The 26,910-nt window shown below is 40.2% G+C and overlaps 1 protein-coding gene across 3 annotated transcripts in view; it reads left to right on the plus strand.

Annotated features, from left to right (window-relative positions):
- Positions 1-3,964: 3,964 nt before the first annotated feature.
- Positions 3,965-26,910, plus strand: part of pdxdc1 (pyridoxal-dependent decarboxylase domain containing 1) — a 34,156-nt gene continuing 11,210 nt past the window's right edge. Inside the window, exons 1-15 of one of the 3 annotated variants that reach the window (XM_085453379.1) lie at positions 3,966-4,302; positions 6,921-7,017; positions 7,439-7,507; positions 8,815-8,898; positions 8,993-9,139; positions 10,389-10,578; positions 11,044-11,112; positions 11,207-11,285; positions 11,502-11,586; positions 12,753-12,801; positions 13,463-13,564; positions 13,709-13,834; positions 14,410-14,460; positions 22,525-22,585; positions 23,722-23,780. In XM_085453379.1, the coding sequence (XP_085309505.1) occupies positions 6,944-7,017; positions 7,439-7,507; positions 8,815-8,898; positions 8,993-9,139; positions 10,389-10,578; positions 11,044-11,112; positions 11,207-11,285; positions 11,502-11,586; positions 12,753-12,801; positions 13,463-13,564; positions 13,709-13,834; positions 14,410-14,460; positions 22,525-22,585; positions 23,722-23,780 (1,245 nt within the window). In that variant the 5' untranslated portion in view covers positions 3,966-4,302; positions 6,921-6,943. Of the gene's footprint in view, positions 4,303-4,331; positions 4,661-6,920; positions 7,018-7,438; positions 7,508-8,814; positions 8,899-8,992; positions 9,140-10,388; positions 10,579-11,043; positions 11,113-11,206; positions 11,286-11,501; positions 11,587-12,752; positions 12,802-13,462; positions 13,565-13,708; positions 13,835-14,409; positions 14,461-22,524; positions 22,586-23,721; positions 23,781-26,910 lie in introns of those variants that run through there. The other 2 variants (XM_085453380.1, XM_085453381.1) reach the window with 2 other exon arrangements.

The following is a 26,910-nucleotide window of genomic DNA, read 5'->3' on the forward strand; positions in this document are numbered from 1 at the left end:
TCTAACTACACTCACACACATTCATACTCCGATGAATGCATCGGAGAGCAACTTGGGGTTAATATCTTGCCCAAGGATATTTGGCATGCAGACTGGAGGAGCCTGGGATCGAACCTCCAACCTGTAGGTGACCTGCTCTACCTCCTGAGCTACAGCCACCCCTATGTTAACAAACCGTGAAAAAAAGCCACACAAAAAATGAACGATTGTTGGTAACGGTTTCTATACATTAGTATTTACGAAGGGTATGTTGTGACTTACCTTCAAAATTACAGTGGTCCCTCGCTATAACGCGGTTCACCTTTCACCTCGCTGTATCGCGGATTTTTGGCACCGTCAAAAAATAAAACTGGCTACTTGATTTCACCTATCGCTGGTTATTTTTAGAACATAACACCCGCGATAAACAAGGGACCGCTGTTTACAGATACTGAGAAATATAACATTTGAATCCCTTTTCTCTTTTGCTCTGAGGCACGGGGGAAAAAATATCGACAAGTCGATGAACATCATTTACAGATATATTGGGTAAATACCCAAGACATCTATAGAAATGTAAATGACCGCTTGATTCATTCATTTCCTTAACTTGTTTTGCACCGTAAACAGGGCGCGAATAGAACACCGGAAACAAAGCTCCCCACAGGAGTTTCCGCACCGGAAGTAGCATATGCTAACGTGCACATAGTCTTTAGCAGCCCCTGTCGCTCAGTTTTTGCACTTGTGCTTGCTCGCAATGTGTTGCTTGTGCTCTCAACATTTCTGTCTGTGCCGCTCAACTCTTTCTGTACACCGTTATATTTGTGCGCTACAAAACCAGCCAATCACAGACTTGGATGCAAAAAAAATCTGATTGGCTGTTTTGGTCTCTATGCAGCTCGAAATGACGAAATGCAATATCTCAGAATCCATTTCGTCCAAAACTCAAACGAGGCAGTGGCGGAGAAACACAGAGTGGCAGCGTTTGAAATATCACTCTTTCTGGGTCACAAAATAAACTTTTAAGATATTTTCATGTGAGAATGGTGCTGTGTAAACTTCATATATTTGCTTGATTTATCAAGACATCACATATTTGCATAAGTGCTCTAACGTTTTCGGAGATGCCTGTTACCCACCAGCTGACCGCATAGCTGGACTGGCCGTTGGGCATTTGCCCGGTGGGCTGATGGTAATTTTTAATTTTTGTTTGTTTGTTTGTCTTTGTAACGGTATAAACAATGAAAGGTGGTGGATTAGCCAGTTGGTCATGATCAACTCTGGGCTGGACCAATTACAATACATCCGTATTGAGGGGAAAAGGAACGCGATTCGTCCCGGACTTCAGCTACAATGAGAAAGACACAAAGCTGGAGTTATTCTGTCTTTGGTGCACAGCTGCTGCTTCTTCTCTCATTCTCTCCCCACTATCTCCTGTTGCTACTTCAATCATGAAACTGATCAATGATCAGCTGATCATCTCTTGTTTGTTTATCGCCCACTTTGCGCCAGAAAGAGGAAATCAGCGGATGTCACGCTAAACAACAGCAGCACGTTCAAGCTTGATAAGCTGTTGTTAGAATTTATTTAATATTACTTTCTAGTATCAGCTGATGTTTGCTGGAGCCACAGCTGTAAAAGCTGCTGGCCATGATATCGGTTTGGATATGTGGTGAGAGGGAAACATGAAGGTGATACAAATCATACATATATACCAACAAGACAGTGTACATCACTGTCACAACAGCGTTTGTTTTAGTTCAAAGGCTTTATGGTTTTTCCTATAATACCTGGTGGTGTAGTCAGTGATTTTTTTTGTCAGTTCAGCCTTATATATTATGTTTAACCCGAGTGACCACCAGGTCAGCTGGTGGGTAACAGGCATCTCCGAAAACGTTAGAGCACTTATGCAAATATGTGATGTCTTGATAAATCAAGCAAATATATGAAGTTTACACAGCACCATTCTCACATGAAAATATCTTAAAAGTTTATTTTGTGACCCAGAAAGAGTGATATTTCAAACGCTGCCACTCTGTGTTCCTCCGCCACTGCCTCGTTTGAGTTTTGGACGAAATGGATTCTGAGATATTGCATTTCGTCATTTCGAGCTGCATAGAGACCAAAACAGCCAATCAGATTTTTTTTGCATCCAAGTCTGTGATTGGCTGGTTTTGTAGCGCACAAATATAACGGTGTACAGAAAGAGTTGAGGGGCACGGGCAAGCAACACATTGCTAGCAAGTGCAAAAGCTGAGCGACAGGGGCTGCTATTGTGTGTGTGTGTATGGATAATAGCAAACACTGAAATACATTTTTTGCACGCAGCAATGAATTTTGTTCACTCAAATTTAGCTTTTCTTCGCTCAAAATAAATTTCTCCTCAAAATGCAACACTTGCACCTGCAATTTATTTTTACATGCGCTCTGAATAGTGGCACAAAAATAACGCCATAAGAATGTTGCTGAGGCACACTGTTTATTACGATCACAGCCTGCTGTCTATAACAGCCTCACTATCTTTCTTGACTTGTTTGTGCGGGGATTCCTCCCACACGTGTGGGCACCACCATCAATACCAAGCTGGTATAAGACGTAGTTTTGTTTTGAATTGTGTCTTCTCTTTGTCATTGTTTCACAGAACATCATGCTGTGGCGATAGTCAAATTGGCCAGCAGATGTCACTGTGGAGATGGCTTTCACATTCTTTCAAAGCCCGACACGGATGTTCCGAGCGTTTCAGTGTTTCAGGAAGCGTCGCAAATGCAGATTGTGAGAGTTGAACAAAAAAACACAAGACAATCATTTTGGCTGAGATGAAAACTATAAACTTACTGAAACCTAAAACTTAGACAGCACACTAAGGCTCGGAAACACTGGCCCAGGGAGCCACTGGGGGGAAGGCAAGAGGAGACAGGGACTATGTAGACACAAAAGAGGGATAATCAGGGGAAGTGGAGACCGCTGGGAGAACAAGACAGGTGAGCAAAATCACAGGGGAAGTATTGGAGACAAGAGAGCATCTAAATAAAACAGACGCACACTTAAACAAATAGACTTAATACAAAAACAAAAGAAAAACAGAAACAAACTTGTTTTATTTATTGATTTGTTTGGCACTTAAAGCTACAACACTGTTTCTTTAGCATTAGATACATTGACCATTAGAGGTGGGAATCACCATACAGCCCACGATACGATATTATCACAATACTTAACGCACGATACGATATTATTGCAATTTTTTTAAAATATTTTGCAATATTCAGATTCTGTACATAAAGGTAAACTTTATCAATATTCATTTTTATCTAATAACAAAGTCTCACACTCAGTCTTTCTCTCATTTCAGTCAGTTTTATTGTTGACAAACTGAACGGTTTGTATTACAGTCTAGTCCAACTTAACTGAATGCAACCATCTGGTACAATTATAGCTATTCTGAACTATGCAATTTGTGAAAACTATGCAGCCCCTTCAGCAACAGAAGAATTTGAAAGTAAATTAAAACAAAATATAATTTTACATTAAATAAAAAAGTTTTAAACTTAATTAAAATAAAACGTCTTAAATTAAAATAAGTAAACTGTAATGTTTATTGCTGCCATAAAAAAAGTTAAACACATTTGGACAGTGTCAGGATTCTTGCTCAGAAAAAGGAGCTGATCAACATGCTCTGAAGTCAGAGCATGTTCCAGTCCACAAAAACTTTTTTTGTAACAAAATATCGATTTCTGCTGTCCCTGTATCGATACATTATTAGCAAACAAAATATCACGATACTACACAGTATCGATTTTTCCCCCCACCCCTACTGACCATGAGATAATTTCCAAGAAAAAAAAGTTAAAATGTTAATTTTATTTACTCGTTACCTTGGGGTTTTTCTCTGTTAAATTTAAAGTTTACTCCTTTTGGATCACTTTTTTCTCACTAAAAAACATGTCCTCCCAAGGAGTAGTCTGCGATTTAACACGCTTTGTATTTTTGTTTACTTATTTATTTGTAATTTTACTGTTTTATTTCTGTGTTCGTTAAAATAGAAATTTTAAAAAATGCCACCTGGACAGTCCTGTGACAAAACCATGACGTCAGCGTTGCCAGCGTGGAACGAAGGCACGTCGCACGTCAGGTCCAGGAAGTAAACTCTCCGGTTCAGTCTGCAGGAAACTAAAAGAAGTCGGAGCAGTAAATACGTGTCCAATTCAACATTTCAGCACGCAGCTCTCCAGACCGGACACTGCGGCGTGACATAGCTACAGATTTTCTGCATCCGTTTGTCCGGGGTGCACAGCCGGCCAGCCTGTCAGCTGAGTAGTGAAGGTAAGTGAAAGAGAGGAGAGAGAGCTCGGTCCGTGCTGTGTGTGACGGACCGAGCGGGGTGGGCGCGCTTGCTCGTGTGTGTCTGTGTCCTGCAAGCTCCGCGTGCCCGCGCGGACGCACTGCTCCTATGCGCTGTCCTCTCGCCGTCTTCTGGGTGGAACCTCTACCAAACCTGTATTTCTAAGGGGACCTATGGAGCAGCCCTCGCCATAATGTACACTAAAGTGGTATGGCAGCTGGTGACACTGCTTTGCTGTCAGGCCAGGAAGGGACAGCAGCCTGATGTGACATCTACGAAACTCCTCCCCCAACAGGACAGCAGCAGTGCGCCTGTCAGAGCATAGATTTGGAGCAGATGGTAAACTTTTTTCTATTTGAAGCTACACTATCTTCTAATACAGTAATAACACTGTAGCAGGCTAAAAGAGGCCATTGTATTATTATAAAATAAAACTGTTATACAAGTCAAAACTTAATTCAAACACAATGCAAAAGTGTGTACAGCAAATATGGATTTGATTTAGGGCTTTCTATGCTTCTATGTTTATTGATAATTAATCGTTTTTGTGATTATTTTTTCTTTTTAATTGAACACAATAATGTAATAATGCACAATATTCAAACATTATCTTGTTTTCGTATACTGTATGAAATCCCCTTTGTGGAGCATTTCCTCATAAACGCATGTGATTTCAGTAGCTGTGTTTACGTGGTACAATGCATCTGGCAGGGTCTCTCGTGAAAAATTGATTCGGGGTGAGTGGATGACGTGTGATTGTGCCTCTTTACCTTACTATCTTCACCTGTGGCCACTAGCCATGACCAAAAGAATGACATCATGGATAAAAGTGGTATAAATGAGCTTTCTCCAAAAGGGACTGTCTGGCTCTCTTCAGATAAGTGAAGAGAGATCAGAAAACCACCTGCTGCATCTTAACCACGGCTGAGGTAGTTTGGCCATCTGAATGTGATGCATCCTGGCTGACTGCTAAGTGAGGTGTTTCAGACGTGTCTGACTGGGAGGAGATGACTTAATAGATGGTATATTTCTCTTTGGTATTTAGGTCACAATTAGCAGTTTTATATATATACTGGTAATATATTTGAAAAATATGACATTAGTAACATATTAATGTTGGTGTTTGATGTGGGCACACCTCCATCTGTATCTCTGCAGTAATGTTTCAAACATTAGGCTCATAAAAGTGTGTTTTGTGCAGCAGCTGTGCAGAGTAAACACAGTGAAGTTCAGATAGTCCACACACATTTGAATGCTATACTGTATTTTACCAATGAAATGTAAGCCTGTCAAGTACATAACCTCAGAGTTACAGTGAACAGCTGCCAAATATTCAGTAGCTGGATTAAACTCTCTGGTTAATCTGTCATGGAATAAAAGGGAATGGGCCTCACCTCGTCATTGATCTGTTTGTCAGTCAGTTGTGCAATGACTGACAATGTCCAATGAGAAACGGTGTATAAACGTGGCTGTAATTGCTAAACATTTAATGCAGTACTCTTTAAGAAAAACCTATTAAATGAAAGCTGAAAGTCTGTGCTTCAAACATATTTTCACTTTGCGAAAGTCTTTTTCTCAAATCTTAGTCCTCACTATACCCCTGTGGTTTTTATTGTATTACAGAGACAAGATGAATTTGCATGTAATGATGTGTATACAGTACATTGGATTGTAACCCCCATATTATTCATTTATTATGTATGTACTCTATAACAATAGATATCTCTTATTTACAAGTGTTAGTGAAGTGGCTGCTGGTTTAATTAGAGAAGCTATCACAATGTGTTACTGTGAGCTATCGGGCAGCATTTTTCAGTGTTTCTTAATATTTAATAGAATTAAATAGTTCATCAAGAAGGTAATGACAAGATTAATTAAGAATCACAGTAGCTATTTGTTGCATTTGTAATCACTGTAATGCTGCACTTGTGGAATCTAAAGTATTTTATGTCTTCTGTCAGAGACATGAAAATGAAAATGAATCCCAGGAATACATGTGTAATTTCTGTCATTACAATCAGCTGTGAGATAGTATGTAAATAATATAAATGTGTTAGGATATTTTTGAACTTTATAAAAGCTTCCACTGTGGTTTACATTACACTACACTACTGGTAGTGCTATGACATGGCTGGAACAATCCCCATCCCAGTCTTTGCATGTTTCTTTTCAAACTTTTTAATTTGAACCCAATTTCTTTTAGTAGAATAGATCATTTATCCATTTCCCTATGGCATAAAGTAGTTCTTTATATTTTGCTTAGACGCAGCGATTTATTGAAGCGTGTAAACACAAAAGGACAGCATTTATTTGTTAACACACTGAGCAGGCAAACGCTCTTGTCCTTTGGTAATTTTCAGGAATCGTTTTCTTGGTTTCTTGATTCCAAAACTATACAAGTAATAGCTATAGAAGTGCCAGTCCATCTGTTTGACAACATTCATAACACCACTGGAACCTCCACCATGTTGTACAGTCTGCAGAAAATCAGTGTGCTTGAATGTACATGTGCACGTTCAGTGAATGAAATTTGTCACACAAGTGAAATTGAAACAGTAATGATGATTATAAAATGTCAGTGTTTTTAAATCTCTTCCAGCGAGCACTCGCATATTAAAGAATATGGTGGACTCCACGTTGGATCAAGTGGGAAAAAATCTGAGTGAAGCCATGAGGTTCCTGGGAGAGGAACAGAGGTAAGAGTTCATCACACTGCAGGTACAAAATAATATCAGCAAACTACCAAGCAATTATCTTGAGTTAGGGATTGTGACCTCACCAATGCAATGCATTATGGGACCGCAACATACAAGTCTGAGTTATTGGAATATAGAGAGGTAGATTCTTGTTTTGGGTTTGAAAGTTTAATTGTGGACATTGGAAACTCATCATAATGTTGAGCTGCTGGGCTGTAAAATGATAACTGCACTTACACAAACCTACTGCTGCACTAAAACGTGTTTGTATTGACATTTAATGCCATAATAAAAAGATATAAAACTACTTCATATCTGAATTACCTTTATTTTTAAGATACAGAGTACAGTCAACTGCAGGGCAGAATATTACAACACGGAAAGCGAAGTAACACTTTGCAAAATCTGTTTGTTTATTTAGAGAGCCGGAGGCAGCAACAGAGAGACAGCATTTCAGCAGAAGCTGCATCCCTGGACCCCTTCAGGGAGAGTAAGGCACACACACACACACGACAAAAACACATACACTCATATTCACACACAGGCAGTTCAGGTTGAAGATTGTTTTCTTGGCAGTTGTGATATACAGAAGTAAATTCTAATTGTCTTGTTAATGTGGGAGAAAGAACATGGAATCCTCTTTTTTCACAATACTGCGTTTGTTAAGAATTCACAGTGCTTCACTTGTTCCACATTTTATCGTGTTACCCTTATGAGATGTATGTATTAAAATGTAGTAATGTAAACCTCTATACATAATGACAATGTGAAAAAAAATTGCTTGAAATTGTTGCAAATTTCTTAAAAATAAAAAAACAACATAAATATTCACTGCCTTTGTCATTCGAGTCCACCTGTTATAAATTCAGTTAACTGGACATGATTTGGAAACGCTCACCCCTGTCAGTATAAGGTCCCATATCAGAGCACAAACTGAGCCATAAAGTCCAGTGTGTTGTGTGAGGACCTCTAAGACAGGATTGTATCAAAGCACAGATCTGGGAAAGGCTACAGAAAAGTTCTGCAGTATTAAAGGCCCTAATGAGCACAGTGGCCTCCATGATGAAGGAGTTTGGAGCCAGCAGGACTCTTCCTACAGCTGGACCTCTGACAGAGCTCCAGCATTGCTCTGTAGAGAAATGAGAACCTTCCAGGAGGATAGCCATTTCTGTTGCCAGTCAGGTCTGTATGGTAGAGGGGGCAGATGGAACCCAAGCCTCAGTAAAATACACATGACAGCCTGACTGGAGGAAACCAGGCACTGCTCGACACTTTGCCAAAACCATCCCTGCAGTGAAGTATGGTGGTGGCAGCATCATGCTGTGGGGCAGCAGGAACGATGCAGGAATGTACAGAGACATCTTTTGTGTGCGGAAAACATGTAATTCATTTTAGAGAAAGGCTGTAGCATGGTTAAATGTGAAACAAATCAAGCACTGGGAATACTTTCCAGATGCACTCCATTTATCAGTGTTGAGTCTGTGTGGATCAGAGAAAAAAATACATTTAAACTTGTGCATCCTGATTTAAATTTTATTTTTTTTGAAGTCACTGAACTGATACCAGCAATACCAGTGAATCAGCACTGGAAACGAGAGACGGCAGAATATTTTCTGAATAGGCAAAGATAAGTCCTACTTCTCAACAAGTTTCAAAGTGAATATAAAGGGAGGGATAGAGAGAAGCTGACAGGGAACGCTTTGTTGTTGGACTTTTAGATTTTGCTCCACTCACTTCAGTACATTATAGTACATTTGATATGAACTGTGAGAACTGTTCCTCATGTCTCCTGTGCAGTGGTCAGGATGTTGCCACTGTACTGCGCCTGGTTCATAACCTTATTCATGAAGAGGAGGATGAAGAGGATAAACCCAGTCAGAAGTAAGTCAGTTTTATTTACATACCGCCATTTCACAATAATAGTCCGCACAAGGCTAATCAGAAAAGGCTCATCAGAAAGTGCTGTGTTCAACAGGATGCAGAATGTGGGTGAACACGGTCAGATGGCATTGCTGGGTCACAGCCTGGCAGCCTACATCTCAATGATGGACAAAGAACAACTGCGAAAGCTGACCACTCGGATCCAGTCTGACACCACCCTGTGGCTCTGCAGGCTCTTCAGGTATGACCCTGCAGCTGTGTGTCTGTGGAAATCACCATCATGCACATGCCATATGACATCTTGTCTTAATTATTAAAAGATTTCTGAAAATGAGGTCTACAAACATGCTGACTTGGTGACTTCTTCAGACTGATAATAACAGGACCAATTCCTTTTCGCTACAGACTTCATGAAATATTTACAGAAGAATAAGAAGTATTGTTTGAATTGATATTGTTTCTACAAAGCAAGTTTTGATTTTGCAAGGCCTGACGAGGAAGGCACCAGGGGCACCTCTACATTATGTTTTGGAGGCCACCTTTCCAGCTCCCCTCTTCATGCAAATGAGCTTGCTATTTTTTAAAATAAAATCTTAAAAATATGCCAATATAGAACAGAGTCCTAATATACTGCCGTTATATTTAGCATCTAATTTTTAACAGTTCTTCACTCGTCTCCATCGAGTCAACCCTCCCTGCACTCCCTGCTTCACCTCTCTTGTGCACTGTCTATTGCTTCGGTTGGTTATCCACGGGTATTTAAACTCATCCAGCTTCACTCTTATACCTGTCTCCCTCTCATTCACACGCATATATTTGTCTTGTTTCTATTGACTTTATCTCTACCATTCCACGCTCTCTTATACATCTGCGAACACCGCAGAGACTCCGGCCTGACCTCAAGTGTTAACCTATCCATCACCAGTGAAAGCAAGAAGGGGCTCAGAACTGATTGTTGATGTAATCCCACTCGCATCTTGAACCCATCTGTAACACTAGACATCTCAGCACTGTGTTGCTGTCCTCATTTCATGTCCTGTACCGGCCTCATATATACGTCTCTGCCACTACTGACTTCCTCATGTACTGCCACAGTTGCTCTCTTGGCACCCTATCGTATGCTTTCTCTAGATCTACAACAGCACAGTGCAGCTCTTTATCGCCTTTTCTATATTTCTCAATGAACACTCTCAAAGTGTTCTCATCCTAACCTGGCTTTATCAAGTCTTTCTCATAGCGTCATAAATGGCCTGTATTTGTATAGCGCTTTACTTAGTCCCTAAGGAGCCCAAAGCACTTTACACTACATTCAGTCATCCACACATTCACACACTGGTGATGGCAAGCTACATTGTTGCCACAGCTGCCCTGGGGCGCATTGCTGAATCAAAACAACAGAAATATTTCTCATAATGAAATTTGCTTATTTGGACTATTACTTTAATCCTTTTGCACTGTCCAACCGTCCATGCTGCTCATCTGTTCCTCAGGTATGAGAATGGGTCTACCTGCTTTCATGAGGATGACAGGGATGGCCTTGTAAAAGTGTGCCGGCTCGTTATCAACGCTCGCTATGAAGAATATGCCACTGAGGGTTATGTGGTCCTAAACACCAGGCAGCCAGTCATCTATCAGAGTGCCTCCTGCAGGCCTGGTCTCGGACAGCATCTGTGCAGCCAGGTAGGATGGCTGGGACACACGAGCTTTAAAAAAGGCGTGTGTAAATACTTTATAGGAATACACCTAAAGTCACTGTAATGGCAGATCCAATCCTACACTACCAACTAATTTTAGAAGTAGAGCACTATTCCTTTAGTTTTGGGGTGATTAATCATACATTTTTTGTCAATGTATGTAACAATGTGTTTACCTAGCATGATTGCTTCGAGGGGAAAGGCACCAGAGATGACACTGCTTTTATCCTTTGATTCCACTTTTTTTTTTAATCAAACCTGAAATAATAATATTGTAACTTATACACTTCAGACTTTTTCCTTCATTTTTCCTTTGTTTTTTTTTGGTTTCTTTTTGGGGGGGGGGGGGGGGGGTGGAAGGACAGTATTACCATTATATAGGATCTCTTGTACTTCATCCAGTTGAATACACAATAGATAGTGATTTTCATGCCAGTGTTTGTATCATTAGCTTGGCCTGCCTCTCTCCAGTTTGTGCACAGTGCCATGCAACACCCTCTTTGGATCCCAACACCAAATGGTAGGAGAACACAGATTAGAAAAACACATACACCTATCTGTCAGGTAGTTTAGATAAAAACTATTTTGGCTTGGATCCTTTTTGTCATCGTCAGGATGTTGCCCTGTTGGAAAAACTCATCAAAGAGGACATAAATGCAGGGAAGCTTCCTTTGTTGCTGATTGCCAATGCAGGTAAATGACAGTCACAGTTTATACATTGCACTTTATATATGTCTGTGCTTAAAGAGTTAAAGATGATACATTTGATGGTAAAACAGCAATTCAGAATGCAGAGAATACTCTGCATTTTGAATATGAACTTCAGTGACTTAATTATATGTTTTTGGTATATTTCCATTCATCCAACCATCCATTCTCTTCCACTTATCCATTATTTTAATTTTTCAGGTACCCCTGGAGCAGGGCACACAGACAAGTTAGGTCGACTGAAGGAACTGTGTGATCAGTACAACATGTGGCTTCATGTAGAGGGGTGGGTAGCTCCTGTCAACCTCTAAAATAGATGGATTGCAAAAACAAAACAATTTCAAATGGATGTTTAGACTGATTTTATATTCATGCAAAGTACATTTTCGATGACCCAGCTTCTGTGATATTATGGTGGCTCGAAAATGATACTTGGTTGCTGCCAAGCAGCTGAAAAAAAGAAGCCAATTTGTTTGGATCAATCCGAACACTATCTGTCAGGTTATGTGGGTTATTGTTGAGGCAGCAGTCTAAGCAGATATGCTCAGACCTGACTCTGGGCATAGACTACCATGACCTGGATGACTGTGAACCTTCACGGACATGTGTGAAACATTTGACATCAGTGAGCCGTCCCAGTCATACGTTCAAATCACCCCAACTGCTCCTTGCTCTCCACACTCTAAGCCCCTTCTCAATGGACGAGCTCTTTATCACTAGCCCTTTCTCCAAGGAAGAGCTCAACTACATTTCTGAGAAAACTAATTTCCACTTCTTGTATTTGCAATATCATCATTTCAGTCAATACCCAGAGCTCAAGGACATATCAAAGGGAAGAGAGTCGCTCAATCAGTGAATTGTCATCTTTACTTTCACATTCAGCTCACTCTTCACCATAGTCAATCAGTACAATTCTGCTATCTGTCTCTCACTCAACTCCCTCCTTACTCTTGAATAAAGCCCCAGAAACCTAGACAGGGTACTCCATCCTTTTCCAGCTGAGAACCATGGCCTAAGACTTGGAGGTTCTCCAGTCTTTGCCTAGTGAGGCTAACATAACCACGTCATCTGCAAAAAATAGACAGGTAAGTAGAGCAACACTTCCCCCTGATGGTTTGCCAGAATTGCTTTGAGGCAGACTGAAAGCCTATATTCGTGGCCTAACCAAACCAAACCACCCCTGCCTGCTGCCTCTCACCAAAGACAACTTCAAAAGAACAAAATTGAGCTCTTCTTCAGGAGACCGGTTCCAGAAATCTAGCTGTGTATTGACGTGATCCCAATTATGTCTAACTCTCTTGTCTTCATCCATTTTCTTACCTGTACAATTATAGCAAAAGCTTGGTTTGCACTGCTCTTTGCCACTAATTCTTGAAGAAAAAGTGGAGTTGTTTTTTTTTTAAATTTACATCGCTGCTGTAATGTTAGCTGATTATGTGTTTTCTTTTTCAGGGTTAATCTGGCAACCCTAGCACTGGGTCAGGTCACCTCTTCTATCATGGTAAACTTATATTAAAATCTATCCAATATGGGGTTATACTACAACTGTAAAAAAAGAAAGCACACTCCATTGAAATTCAAAGGTTTTACATATCAGGACTTAATAAAAAATTTTTTTTTACCGGATTCCCGTTCTTGTGTCCTATGGTAAATGCCAGTTAGGATCCATGTTGCCAGGCAGTGAGCACAGGGCAAACTAGAGGATATTGGGCACTTTACTGTTACCAGTACTACCTTCTATGACAATCTTTTGGCAATTGGAGGTGTTGGACTACCTGTGGGACCTCCATAGGATCCAGATACCATCTCATGCTGCCAGTAGTGACACTGACCCCAGTCAAATGTAAAACAGTCAGCTTTGGCGGTTGTCTCATTGTCGCCCCTCTAGTGCACTTGTGTTCATTAACACTAGAGCAGTTGAAACTGATGACCAACCCCTTTTACTACTTACCAGATATATCCCAAAAGTTTGAATGTCTTGATTCTTCACTGATTAAAAGTGTTCCTTTAATTTGTTTTGAAGATACAAGTGAAAGTTTAGAAACTCAACAGAAATAAGAGCACTTGATTCTCTCCTTCCCACAGCCTCCAATGTATGCGCCATTCTTGTAAGTGTTAATGTAAGTTCTGTGTATCGGTATTGGTCTTTCATGTCTCTGCAGGCAGCCACCAGAAGTGACAGTATGACACTGACACCAGGTCCGTGGCTAGGACTGCCGGCTGTGACTGCTGTCACCCTCTACAGACATGAAGACCCTGCACTGGTGGGCTGACATCATTTTCAGAGAAACTGAAAGAGTGCATATTGTGATCACTTTTGTGACATCTTTTGGTGATCCAGTGGGGTCTTGGGAATTATGTTTGTGCAACTCCCTCATTGCTTTGCGTCTCTGTACTGTGTCTCCCAGTCTCTGGCAGCAGGTTTAACTTCCAGCCACCCTGTGGAGAAGCTACGGGCACTGCCTCTCTGGCTGTCCCTACAGTACCTTGGTCACAATGGAATTGTTCAGAAGATAAAACACGCTACTACTCTGGTGAGGATTACTAATATAGGAAATATGTCTAGGATATGTACATAGCTACATTTCCTATATAAAATGTCAATGCGTCATCTTAAAGACTGCCTTATTGGTTTGTCAAAGCAGAAAACACAGTTACAACCAATGCCCTTTATTTTGCATAGCCATTGTACAGTTTCAGGACCATGGAGGAGCCTGTGATTCAGTATTGAGTCTTCTGTCAGTACAGAATGTTATATGTCACAAGATCGGTTCATTGGTTCAATAGACTAACATTAGTTTATGTTAGCTAACTAGTAAAAGAACCAATAATTCGTTTTCATTCCTCCCCATATCAACAACCTCCATGTGTAGAACACAAAGAAGCCATCATTTTGTGTGCATGATTACACACATGATTGCTTTGCAATGGCTTTGCAATGATGGCTTTGCAATCACAGTGATTTACTGTCTGCTCTTGAAACAACTGCTCGCTTGAATCAACTGTCTGTTTACAGGGTCCTAAGGCGATTGGTTAAAAGTTTACATTTATTTCAGGAATGAATGCATGACATGTTTGCACATTTGACTTCTTTTTGTCTCCCTCCTAGAGCCAGCTGTTCCTTCAGAAAGTACAATCTCTAACCTGTATCAAAACATTGGTAGGTGAATTTTTCATGTTCTGAAATTAATCATGATGTGTACCATACTAAAATGTGCAGACTTAGCTCAAAATGAAGGATGGCTTCTACGAGTAATGTTAATGAATATGAAGGAATTCGTTTTTAGCAACTGATTACAAAATATCCAGATGCACCTCAGTAAAAAACCCAACGCAACAAGCAAACAAAAAAAAAAAAAACGCCACAATTTTGCAGTGTGCAATGATGAAACTGAATATCATTTGCTGAAGTAATAGTTTGTTAAAGTATTTAAATTAGTGTGTGACAAAAATTGTCCAAGATGAGCCGTAAATATCAACAGGATTACAAAATACCTTTTAAGATGAAAGATGTGAAGATGGGTGTGTATTATGGTGTAGAGATGGCACGATACCACTTTATGTCCGACACAATACCGATATCATAAATTTAGATATCTGCCGATACCGATATGAATCCGATAAAGTGTATTTTTTAATCAATAAAACTGTTTTTTTTAATATCTTGCTGCATTTTGTATAAGTTCATACTCAAGTTTAATAAAAAAAACACTAAAGCTATTTAGTTATACCTGTATGCAAATAATACACTGCACCCAAAATATTTCATAGTTCAGCAATACTGATCAATCTAATAAACTTAAACCTGCACCATCCTCCCTATTCTGGTATTTTAAAGAGTACTTAGCAGAAAAATTTAGCAGCCTAACTAATAGGGCTGCCAACTCCCAGCAAAAGAAAAAAACATAGGGAGCCACACCCCACCCTCCACCTCATGATGCTTAATCAACGTAATCAACTTTATTTTGATGCAGTGTGAAAGAAATTGCACAGAAATCAATTATTTTCAAGAGTAATTAAATAGATTCAACATCTCTCTTCAACAGAATTGCAGACTGCACAGATGGTACCTTCTCAAAGGAAAAAGTACTGTAGCTTACTAGGATATATTAGACTTTATAGTTACTATATACAGTAATGGACTTGTATATTCTTTTACATCAGATAAAAAACTTTGGGTGTAAGATTCAGATAATTATTTATTAAAAGCCAGACATTTTAAATGAGAATAAGAAAGAAAAGTATGTCTTTGTGCCCCCCTTTCCCTGTTAATGGCCTAACTGCCCCCCTGGCTAAACTTTGCTAGACCCACCCCTGCACAGTTACCAGCCGTCAGCTACGTAGAAAAGGATCCTGGTGTGGAAAGTAATATTAAATAAAATCTAACAGCAGTTTATCAAGCTTAAACATGCTGCTGTTGTTTAGCCGCTGGTTTCCTCTTTCTGGTGCAAAGTGGGCCAAAAACAAACAAGAGAGAAAAGCCGATCAGCTGATCATTGATCAGTTTCATGATTGCAGTAGCAACAGGAGAGGGAGGGAGAGAGAAGAGGCAGTCGCTCCATATATCAGTTGTTAAGCTTAACGTGGGAATGCTTTACTAACATTCAGAGATGAACTTACACACTTTCTTTACTTCTCGCTGGGATAACTTTCTCGGAGATGAAATGCCGGTTTGGTAGCGAGGCTCCAAATGCTCAACCAGACCGCCGACAGGTCTCGCAGACCACAGCCGCTGAGTTACGCCGTGTCGCAAGCTTTGTGAGATGCTTTCCTGATATTTAATGGATCAGATTACATTTTTTTATTTCTCTCCGATATCCGATCCAGTAATTTAGGTCAGTATCAGACCGATACGTAATATCGGATCGGTCCATCCCTATTATGGTGTATTAGGGCCAGGTTTTTATGTATAATAATTATTTGTAAAATGTGTGATTTAAACAAAATATATATATCTTGGGATCTGCTGAAATCCTGAATGCTGAAATGCTGAAAATTGGAAGCAACCTTTGAATCTTATTAGCTCAGAACTGAATAAAATATATATATTTTTAAATGTGACATAAATTGCCAGTAACATTTGAATAAGACAAAAGTAAGGGATAAATTAAATATTAGGATGCACAGTAGGATTGTACACGACTAGTTGACTAGATATCTGATCGTTGCTATGGTCACACATACTAGTTGTTTAATCTCATTGTTAATTTTAACTGATGGTCAGTTTGGGTAAATAGCTGTGTCATAAATGTTATGCAGCTCTCTGCATTGTTGTTGAAAAGTCTGATCTTTTTGTTAACACTATTGTTGTTAGTTCTTTTAAAGACAACACAATGAGAATGTGGATAGAAGCCGATATGAGCTTTTTTAAAGGTGGATGGGCTCTCCCTTGGCAATAGTGTGAGGAGTTGAGTGATTCAGGAGGGGCCCCAAGTAGAGCTGCTACTCCACCACATCAAAAAAGCCAGCTGAGGCAGTCACATCCTAGGTAAGGTGTTCAGGCTGGCCATGTCCCACCGAGGGGATAGATACAGGACATGCTGGAGAGAAATTATGTCTCTCGGTTGGCCTGGGAACACCACATAAGGTGGAGAAGGTTGCTAGAGAGACGGAAGTCTTGTCGTGACACTTTCCATTCGCAAGTTATTAGTTGTTTGGATATGAATTTGTCATATTTCAACTTTTTTGTAACATATTAAACACTGATTTGTTTTAATGTTCTTCTTCTTTGTTTGTTTGGAATATAATGTGGAATATTCATAATGCACAATGCGAGGTGCCACACAGGTAAGTGGCATGAGTCATTATTGAAGGATGTGATTAGTGACCCCCAACATGAAGATGGTTTTGTGTATTCCACGGGCTAGTTGTCAGGCGGCTTTTGCCTCCTGGTAGGGTCTTCCTTGGCAAATTGGTCCTGGGTGAGGGGCCAGACAAAGAGCATTACAGAAGACCCGTATGAGTGTAAGATCAAGGGAACCGTTCACCCTTCCCAGGATGGAGTTACTGGACCCCCAACCTGAAGCCAAGCCCGTGCAGGGGAGCTGAGGGGGAGAGCGCCTGGGGGCCAGGCCTCAACCCATGGGGCCTGGCCGGGTGCAGCCTGAAGAAGGGACATGGGTCCACACTCCTGTATGCTTACCACCTGCAGGATGCTCTTTCCCCACCTCTCTGGTGGGGAAAGAGCCTGAGCTAGTGTGTGAGGTTGAGAGATAATGACTAGATATAGTTGGACTCACCTCAACACAGGATTTAGGCTCTGGAACCAGTCTCCTGAAGAGGGCTGGACTATGTCCCAGTCTGGAGTTGCCCTTTGTGAGAGGCAGTGGGCTCGGGTGGGTATCTTGGTATCCCCTCACCTTGCTGCCTGTATATTGGAGGTTTTTCCAGTGGACGAGGGGGGTTAGCTCATTTATGCACCAAATGACAGTTCACAGTACCCGGCCTTGAAAACCCTTGGTGGGGTGCTTGAGAGTGCTTCACCTGGGGACTCAGTGAGACCTGAGGAAGGGGCGTGACTAAGAGGAATGGCCTGCCTAATCTGAACCTGAGTGATGTTCTGTTACTGGACTCTTGTGCAAACCACACTTTGTCCATAACAAATACCGTGTTAGAACCTAAAGGTGTCCATGAGTACATGTGGCACCAGAACACTCTTGGACACTTGGGTGTCCAAGAGAGGGGCTGAGCTGAGCTGTCAACTGATCAGCATTCTCCCCCACCACCTAATCCAACTCAACATCAGTGGTGGGGGAGGATGCTGGACAGACCTGGCACACCTAAACATATAGTGAGGGTGGTCTGGGAATGCCGAGCAGAGGCCCTGGTCCCGAGATCTTCAATTTGCACCTTAGGCAGAGCTTCTAAAGGGAGAGGTGGCATTCCAAGGGAGACTAGGGACATTGAGTTCAAATGAATCATGTGCAGCACCTCTGTTGCTGAGGCTGCTGCACTGGGCTGCAGCCACAAACCACCTGTCATGGTGGTAACCGGATGGTGGACACCGGACCACACTGTGTATAGTGCAGAAGTTCACATAGCTCCCATGACAGGGTGGAGTGCTCCTGACTTCAAATAAGTATATTGTTAGACAGTAAACGGAATACTTTTTACGGACCTTCTTAATCCCAGTGATATATAATAGAGGAAGTAGAGGAGGAGGATGAGGAAGGTGACTCATCCATCACTGAGGCAGCTCCTTGGTGGCAGAACACCTATCACATTAAAAAATTCTACTTCACCAGCAAACAAAAATCCAGATGAATTCATGGTGTCTCACTTTTTACTTGTATAACCACAACAGAGGCAGTGCAGACTGTCAAATAAAGGCAAATACAGCAAGACAGCTCCTTACACAACACACCAGCTTTATCCCTGATCAGATTTGCACACTGTTAGCCCTCTGCCTTACTGCCACATATTTTAAGTACGAGGATTTCTATAGACAAAAGCATGAATGTGCCATGGGCTCCCCAGTATGACCCACTATATCGAACCTTTACATTAGAGGAAGCTCTTGGCTCTTTCAAAGTGATAACATCTAGCGACTGATACAGATAGTTGGATGATATTTGGGTCAAAACCTGTGCTGTTCACATCAACTCAGTGGAAATAAAAAGTTCATCTTGAAAGATACAAAAGATAATCGTTTTCTGTTTCTGGCCTGTGCTGTTGGATTTGAGGAGGATGGAAGGCTCAACACAAGTACTCGACAAAACTCCCTAAAAAAAAAAAAAAGCTAAGGGAAATAGTTATATACTGTGCAATGCAGCAAGGAGTGCACAGACCTCAACACCGGAGAAACAACAGCAGCCAGATAGCAAAACATAGAAGAGCTACCTTGACAGGACAAGGCTCAGCTCTACACCTAGACTCAAAGGATAAAGGTCACTCACTTGAGGACACCACTGTTCATGTTTTGTAAGACAGATGGTTTGAACGAGAAGTTCACATAGTTCGCATGACAGGGTGTTCTCACCTGAAACTTTTGGTGGCAATAAACCACACCTTTTTTCACACTTTGGCTCATGTGATGACACACTTGATTAATAGTGGGTCCATGACTTCATTCTAGTCTTTTTCGTAAATTGTGGTTATTTGTGGCAACTTGATCAAATGGTCAATAAGATTTAAAACACGTGGAACAGAGGCTGATTACTTTCATAAGGCTGGAAAGAAAATGACTCTGAGAGAGTGATGTTGACAGAATTGAGTTTGACAGCGTGGGAAAGTAAAAGCAATATGAAGCATAAAATCACAGTCTATACAGATGCAGTGAACATTTAGTGTTCTGCTAATGAGCTCTATGGGCATATGTGTGTGTGAGAGAGAGAGAGAGAGAGAGAGAGAGAGACTTCCTTTTTGTATGTTTGTATAACTGTAGTTATAGTCAGTGTGGGTTACTTTGGTTCCAGGGTGTGGTGTCGCCGATTCCACCCATCTCCAGGGCTTCTCTGCAGGATGTTCTGGGTTCTCTCATGCTGTCTATTGTACGTGGGGCCAAGCCTCTGCCCATCTTCCTCTCTACTCTTTCCCCAGTCCCCTCTGTCCTCCCTTTTCTTGTTTTGATTTTCTTCTTACTATTAATCACCATTTCCCTTCACCTACATCAGCTCAACAGTCTTCATTGGCTAATGGATGGACCACTTCTTCTTAATTGTTTATGTTATTCATAACTCAGGCATGTTCTTTGAGGTACTTCAGAGAATGCCTCTCTACACTCGAGTTGTTGCATTTGAAAAAAATAATTGAGTCATGCACCCGTGCCTTTACTTGGCACTTAAATACATGTCGATGTAAGAGTATTGATGTTACTAGAACTAAAACTTTTTTCAGTCCACTAAGCTTGCAGAAATAAGTAGTAAATAAGGTATTTCTTCAGCTGTTAAACATGATGCATAATCCTCAGTTATGGGGTTGTTGTCAGGAGTTTACATATAAATTTGGGCTTTTAATTATTTCTTTGAACTGTTCTTTTTTCATGATGGGAGATTATGCAGCATACAACTTTAATAACTTGGGTTTTAATTGGATATTTCCTCTAATCAAACGTGCACATAAGGGCTCAGATATATGCATACACATAAATATGTCATTTTAATGGCTTGGTTTTCTGGCAAAGACACAGCTTTTAAGTATAATGGACAAATCTGAGGTCAGGGCATTAGAAAGGCCAGAAGCTTAATATTAGCCTGCTTTGGTTATTCCAAAAACAGTTTTGATATGAGTTTGGGATCACTATCCTGTTGGAACACCCTAGTGTGTAAGTTTCAATTGTCTAGCTGTTGATTGGAGTCAAGTTGAAGATTTTCAAGGTAGGCCCCCTTTCTTCATTATTCAGCTGACTTTGTGCAATGTATCAGTACCACTAGCAGCAGAATAGCCCCAGACCGTCATACTGCTTGAGAGTTGGTTCAATGTTTTTAGTTTTGAAAGCCTTACCTTTGTCCTTCTAAACCTTGGGGTTGCTGTAGAGCAAGTAAGGTGTGTGAATATTAGGTAAAAGGCACTTAGATGTAGAAAAAAGTTCCTTTATGAATAGGTCTGAATGAGGCATGTTGTATAAAGGACTGAGATGAATTCTACTACTTACTAACATTCTCAGAGCTTTCCTTGAGGCATCCTTGGTTTTGCAATATGATAGCTATTATTGTTTAAAAGAAGATACAAGCTGAGAACAAAACCCTATCTACTTACTGCCCCTAGTTTGGAGGTGTGAAAAACTTGGATAATATAAAAATGAATGGCCAGTTCTGCCAGATTGAAGGGGTTCACCCATGCCTTGAAATTTCACTTGGATAAAAGAACAATGTGTCTTTAACAACCCAAGCATATTTGAACTAATTATGACCCTTACATCAAAAGCAGAAACAGTAACCTTCATTTCAGTTCAGTTCCCAGGCATGATGCTTGCCTTAACCTATCAACTGAATGTCACTGTCTTTGTGTTTTAGCAAAAGATGACTTGTACCACGTGCTGATTCGCTGAGATCAACTGTCTGTTTAATTGAACTCTGGCTAGTCCACTAAGCTTGTCTCTAACATTAAACACGCATGTAGTGTTATATTCTCAGAACTGCTTTGTCCAGCTGTGCAGTTCAGACTTTTAAAAAACGGTTTTACAGTGATATTGGAGCAATGCTGCTCGGAGTTCTATAATGATCATTTGATGGCAACCATGGACCACTGGTTCTACTTGACCTGCAGGGAACTGATTAAGTTCTCATTAGAACTAGTTGCCCTGAAGCAGTGGTTCCCAACCCCCAGGCCACGGACCGGTACCGGTCCATGAGTTGTTTGATACCGGGCCGCAAGAATTGAGGCTTGGGTGTTCATTAACTCGGTTTCCCTGGGTCTTTTCCCGTGTTGTCGTTGTGTGTCTTATTTTGAAAGAAATATTTGTGCGTTACCATAGCAACCAGAGAGCATTAAGGGGCAGAGAGGAGGATGTTACTCTCAATGTTGTTGGTGCATTTTTAGGAGGACGCTGCTAATAAAGTTACACAATTACACAGTGAATTGACGTTTATTATTATATTTACAAAATACCACAGTTTTCGTCTTGGTCCTATCATTTTATTTTGTTGTACTTATCCATGGCACTGTAAAGGCTGGTCCGTCAAAATATTGTCTGACATTAAATCGGTCCGTGGTGCAAAAAAGGTTGGGGACCACTGATCTAAAGGGAGCCAATGCATTTATATGCAAAATATCTCCTCAGGATGTTTTGCATATAAACTGCTTTTTTGGACCAAGCCGTCAGCAAACACTAAAAGCTGAGTGTTTCAGTCCATCTTATATTTTTTTTATTCATTTGTTTAGTATACATCCATTCATGATGGCATCATGTTTCCAGTTAAAACTAGCTGGCATCAAGTTAAACCAACATTTAACCAGTTCTTTATTGGTCAAAGTGTTCGTTTAGTGGCCATATTATTTGACCAGCTAAATCCTCTAAGCTGGAGCTTTGATTTGGCTGCTTCATACTGTGAGACAAGGACTCACTTTACCACCACCATACAGATATTACTTGATAAGTAATACAGAACCTCTATGTCCATCCATTACCACAGACATAATACATTCAGAAACCATGGACACCAAGCGTTGATGCTTAAATATGTGTTTACACTGCACCCTTTCATTTTATGTTAACTGTTTCTCCATGTTAAAAAGTTACGATGTGAGTAAGGATGCCTGACCTGTATCTTTGTTTGTCCTACAGGTTGAGGATGAATCAGACTCTCCTGTGGTGCTATTCAAATTTAACCAAGAAGAAAGTACTGGTAAGACTTTCATGCTCTCAAAATGCAAAAATAAATCAGAAGTTCTATTAAAGACTAAGGATAAGATAAGACAGTATTTAAGACAGATGAATAATTATGAAACTTGAGCACAGCAAGGCAAATATTGCCAGCTAATGACTTGAGCAGCCAGTGTTTGAAAGCTACAGTCTATCAATCAACAGGTCATCTATGGAGGATGTGAATGTGCGATGTGGTATGGAAATTGTGATTTTAAAAAAATTTGAGTTCACCTCCCATTAGCAATGATATTAAGGTGTTGAAAAGTTTGAGGATGATGAATGGACTGTCATTTCTTGGGAATGGGACATTTCGTCATCATTTCTTCTACTTGCTGGTGTAGACCTGCTGCATCAATCTTCCTCTGTCCTCCAAAATGTTGCCCTCTGTTTTAATAAACTACAACGCTATGTAACTCTTGAATCAGAATCAGAATACTTTATTGATCCCTGGGGGAAATTTTTTTTTTGTTACAGTGCTCCATTATAAACCAACATAAACCAACATTAACAAGACAGACAATACGCTAACTAAGAATAGTACAATATATACATATATATACATAAGTCACTCATTAATAAATAGCTGGAAAAGAAACATGTGTAGTTGTAGCAACTGAACTGAATTGAACTTGCGATACTGTAAAATGTCTTGACCCACCTCTTCTTATTTCTTTATATTTTGATAGCCAATTAGGAAGTAGTTGGAGCAATTTATTATAACAGTTCAAAATATAGAAAAACATTGAAATACACTAAATAAGGCAAAACAGAACTCTCTATAACTCTCTTGCTATTTTATAATGTCTTTAATTAATCTTCAGGAATAGTTGCCTGACTTTTTGAAGTCTGGTATTCAAAGGTGTTTTTTGCCTTTATTCTGTGTGAATTAGATATAACAAGGTGCTGATGGGCAAAGGAAAACTGTGAAAGCCTGCTCAACACCACTTAAAAAAATAGAACAAAGTTTCCCTCCTTCAAAGCATACAGTCTTTACATGCATTGTTGCTCTTGCGAAGAATCAACTATCAAAATGAAAATGACTGAGATGTGACATCCAAACAATAAGATCACCATACACAGATATCGATCTCGCTTCCTTCTGTATTGTGTGTTTAGCATCCAGTGAGAGTTTCTGTGCTGGAGAAAAAGAGGTCCTTGATGCCTTCAACAGATGGGTGAGTGTTCTTCTTTTTTTAACATGTACTGTAGCTTGCACATTTGCGTCTATGCTAGTCAAAGCTGCTCCAATCTACTATCCCATGTAAGTGTCTAAAACATCAGTTAAAACAGAAAATGTGAACGGTGACATGGAAGTGTTGTGTCCATCATGCACTCACTGAGCACTTTGCTATTACTGGGTTGGACCCCTGTTTCCTTAAATCTTCGTGAATGAAATTGAACAAGATGCTGAAAAACATTCCTCAGAGTTCTTGACATCACACAGTTGTTGCAGCCTTTTCTGATGGACATCTATGATGACACATCCCAGATGTGTTCTATTTATGGAGGTCATCTCAGTACAGTGGACTCATTGATATATTTGAAACCAATTTCAGATGATTTGAGCTTTGACACAACCCATTAGACACTGTGGTCATCAACAGATGGACAAATGGTAAAGAGCAAATGGACTGGTTCTTACATAGGACTTTTCTACTCTACCCGAGCACTGAAGCGCTCAAATTTGGCAATACCCATATTGACTACAACTGTGCATTTAAACAATGCTCAGTTGTCTTACCTACAAGTCACATTTTAACCACATATTCATATAGTGCTACACACTTTGAGCACTGTATCTACTTCACATCCACAGTCAATTTACAATTTCCAGTTAACATTCCAGAACAAAAGTGAAAGGCAGAGGTGGCAACAGTAAGGACATTCTGTACTTAAGTAGAAGTACAAATACCGCTGTTAAAAACTACTCCAGTAAAAGCTGAATTAGTGATTGAACTTCTTTACTTAAGTAAAAGTAAAAAAGTACTGGGTGTGAAATATACTCAAAGTCAGAAAGTAGCTCTTTGGGGGAGGTTTCTATTCGTGCAAAGCTAACTGAACCTTGTCCTATATTAACTTCAAAAATATATTATTTTCTGTTGCTACACTGTAGAGGGTCACTTTGCCTTTACAGAGTCAGGGGTTAAAGTGGATTCAGGAACTGGGGGAACCCTAAAACTGGTTGTAATGGCTCAGTGTGGGGAAAAGAATCATCACTAACAATCATTTCTATTGTGAGCTCCAGTAGATTAGTCTGTGCTCTTTGCGGATGTTCACGACTTAATTCAACAACATATCAGCAGATGTTTCATGAGTTGTCCTGGCAGATCCATTACACTGACACTACACTGTTTATGATGGCTTTTTTCTAGATAGTATGAAGTTGGTATCAAGGTGGAATTCAGTCAGTGGATCTAAGGATCATCAGCTAAAATTCATATTAATCTGCTACATTTGATGTAAACTAACTCTGACCATGAATCCACAGTCACTGTGCACCAGTCACACACTGGGTTTCTTTGCGGGGGGGTTTTGCATCACAGTACAACAAACTAAACTGTTTATCCTGCACTAAACTATTATTAAGCAAGTATTTTCATGCAACCTTAAATAGCACAGTTAGTATAGCTTACTTTGTTTTGCAGGATGTTTCACAATATGAAAATGTCACATGTGCAAACCCAGTATCTGATTTTAAAACATGAGGACTTGCATGTTGTAATGTTTGCATGCCTCAAGCATTAATGATGACACCTTCAGTATTTCTCAGTTCCATTCTTTAATTCTCAGGCTTGCAGCGGCAATACAGTCTGCAGCGCTAACTTGTTCCTATAACATTTTTTCGTTCTTTCTTCTACTAATTTCCTTCCGCCTTACATTCGACCTTTTCAAAATAAAATATCTGTAAACATCACACATGTAAGCTTTAAAAGTGTTGTTTATCAAATCCCACTGAGCAGGCCTTACCTTTAAATCTAAGCTCTCTCCTGTCCCGTCTTTCTTATCTGAGAGAAGTTGACTCTTTCTTTTTCTCTCCCTGTGAAATATAGCAGCTGGACCTTTAGCTAGCAACACAGACAAACTGCACACAAACAGTTTGTGCGTTTGCTGATGTTTGTTGAGCTGTAGAGAAATTGCATTTGAAATGATCTGACACTTAAAGAAAAGTCATTACCTTTATGCTCATTCCTCTTCAGTAGGACTCGCTAGATGCCAAAGTACCACAACCTCAATGTATGGACACCCGAGGTTGTTCCGGTGTGTGGCAACAAAAACTAACTCCCCTAAAATGTGTCAAACCAAAAGTAGCGAGTCTGTTTTACGGAGTAGAAAGTACTGATATTTGTTTAAAAATGTAGGGAGCAAAAGTAAAATGTGGTCAGAAAAAAACTACTCATGTAAGTACAGATACCTGAAAATTTTACTTAAGTACAGTAACAAAGTATTTGTACTTTGTTAATTCCCACCTCTGGTGGACGGAAGCCAAAGGAACCTGTGGAGGCACAGAGGAAACGCACGACTCCACACAGAAAGGTCACTGAAAGATTTGAGGACACGGCACAACTGTGCCTCATATTAGTAATCAAAGCATGCCAAAAAATGCCTGACACACTATTATAATGTATTTATACCATCAGTGATGCCAAGGATCAAGTTACTCACGATCATTTGTGATTTTTACAGTTAAAACTGATCAGACCAGGCAACAGTCGCCTGAAGGTGCCTTATATTGCAATGTAAAGACCTTACAATAGTACAGAGAAAACCCCAAAAGTGAGAAGAGCCCCTATTGGCAAACACTTGTTGACACTAGGAATGAAAAAAATGGATTTTAACAGTATGAAATCCCAAGCAGAGCCAGGCTCAGGGAGGGACAGCCATCTGCTGCGACACAGGAAGTCCCCAGCAGCCTAAGTCTGTTGGAGCATAAATAAGTGAGGATACATGGCCACCTGATCCAGCACTAACTATAAGCTTTATCAAGAACAAACAGTTTAAGCCTAATCTTAAAAGTAAACATGGTCTCCTAAATCCAAACTGGGAGCTGGTTCCACAGAAGAGGGTCCTGAAAAAACCCAATCTACTTTTATATACCCCAAGAACCACCTTCACTTTCAGCCAGCAGCCAAAATGGGTGAAATCTGCTCTCTGTTTCTAGTCCCTGACAGTACAGCAGCATTTTGAAGGCTTTTCAGGGGTTTGGCTTAGGACAGTCCAGTAATAATGAATTACAGTAGTCCAGCCTAGAAGTAATAAATGTATGAACTAGTTTTTCAGCATCACTCTGAGACAGGATGTTTCTAA

Source organism: Copadichromis virginalis, linkage group LG4 (genome assembly GCF_057382275.1).
Source record: "Copadichromis virginalis isolate Kocher_CV1m ecotype Utaka linkage group LG4, C_Virginalis_male_GT1.1, whole genome shotgun sequence".
Classification (NCBI taxonomy): Eukaryota; Metazoa; Chordata; class Actinopteri; order Cichliformes; family Cichlidae; genus Copadichromis; species Copadichromis virginalis.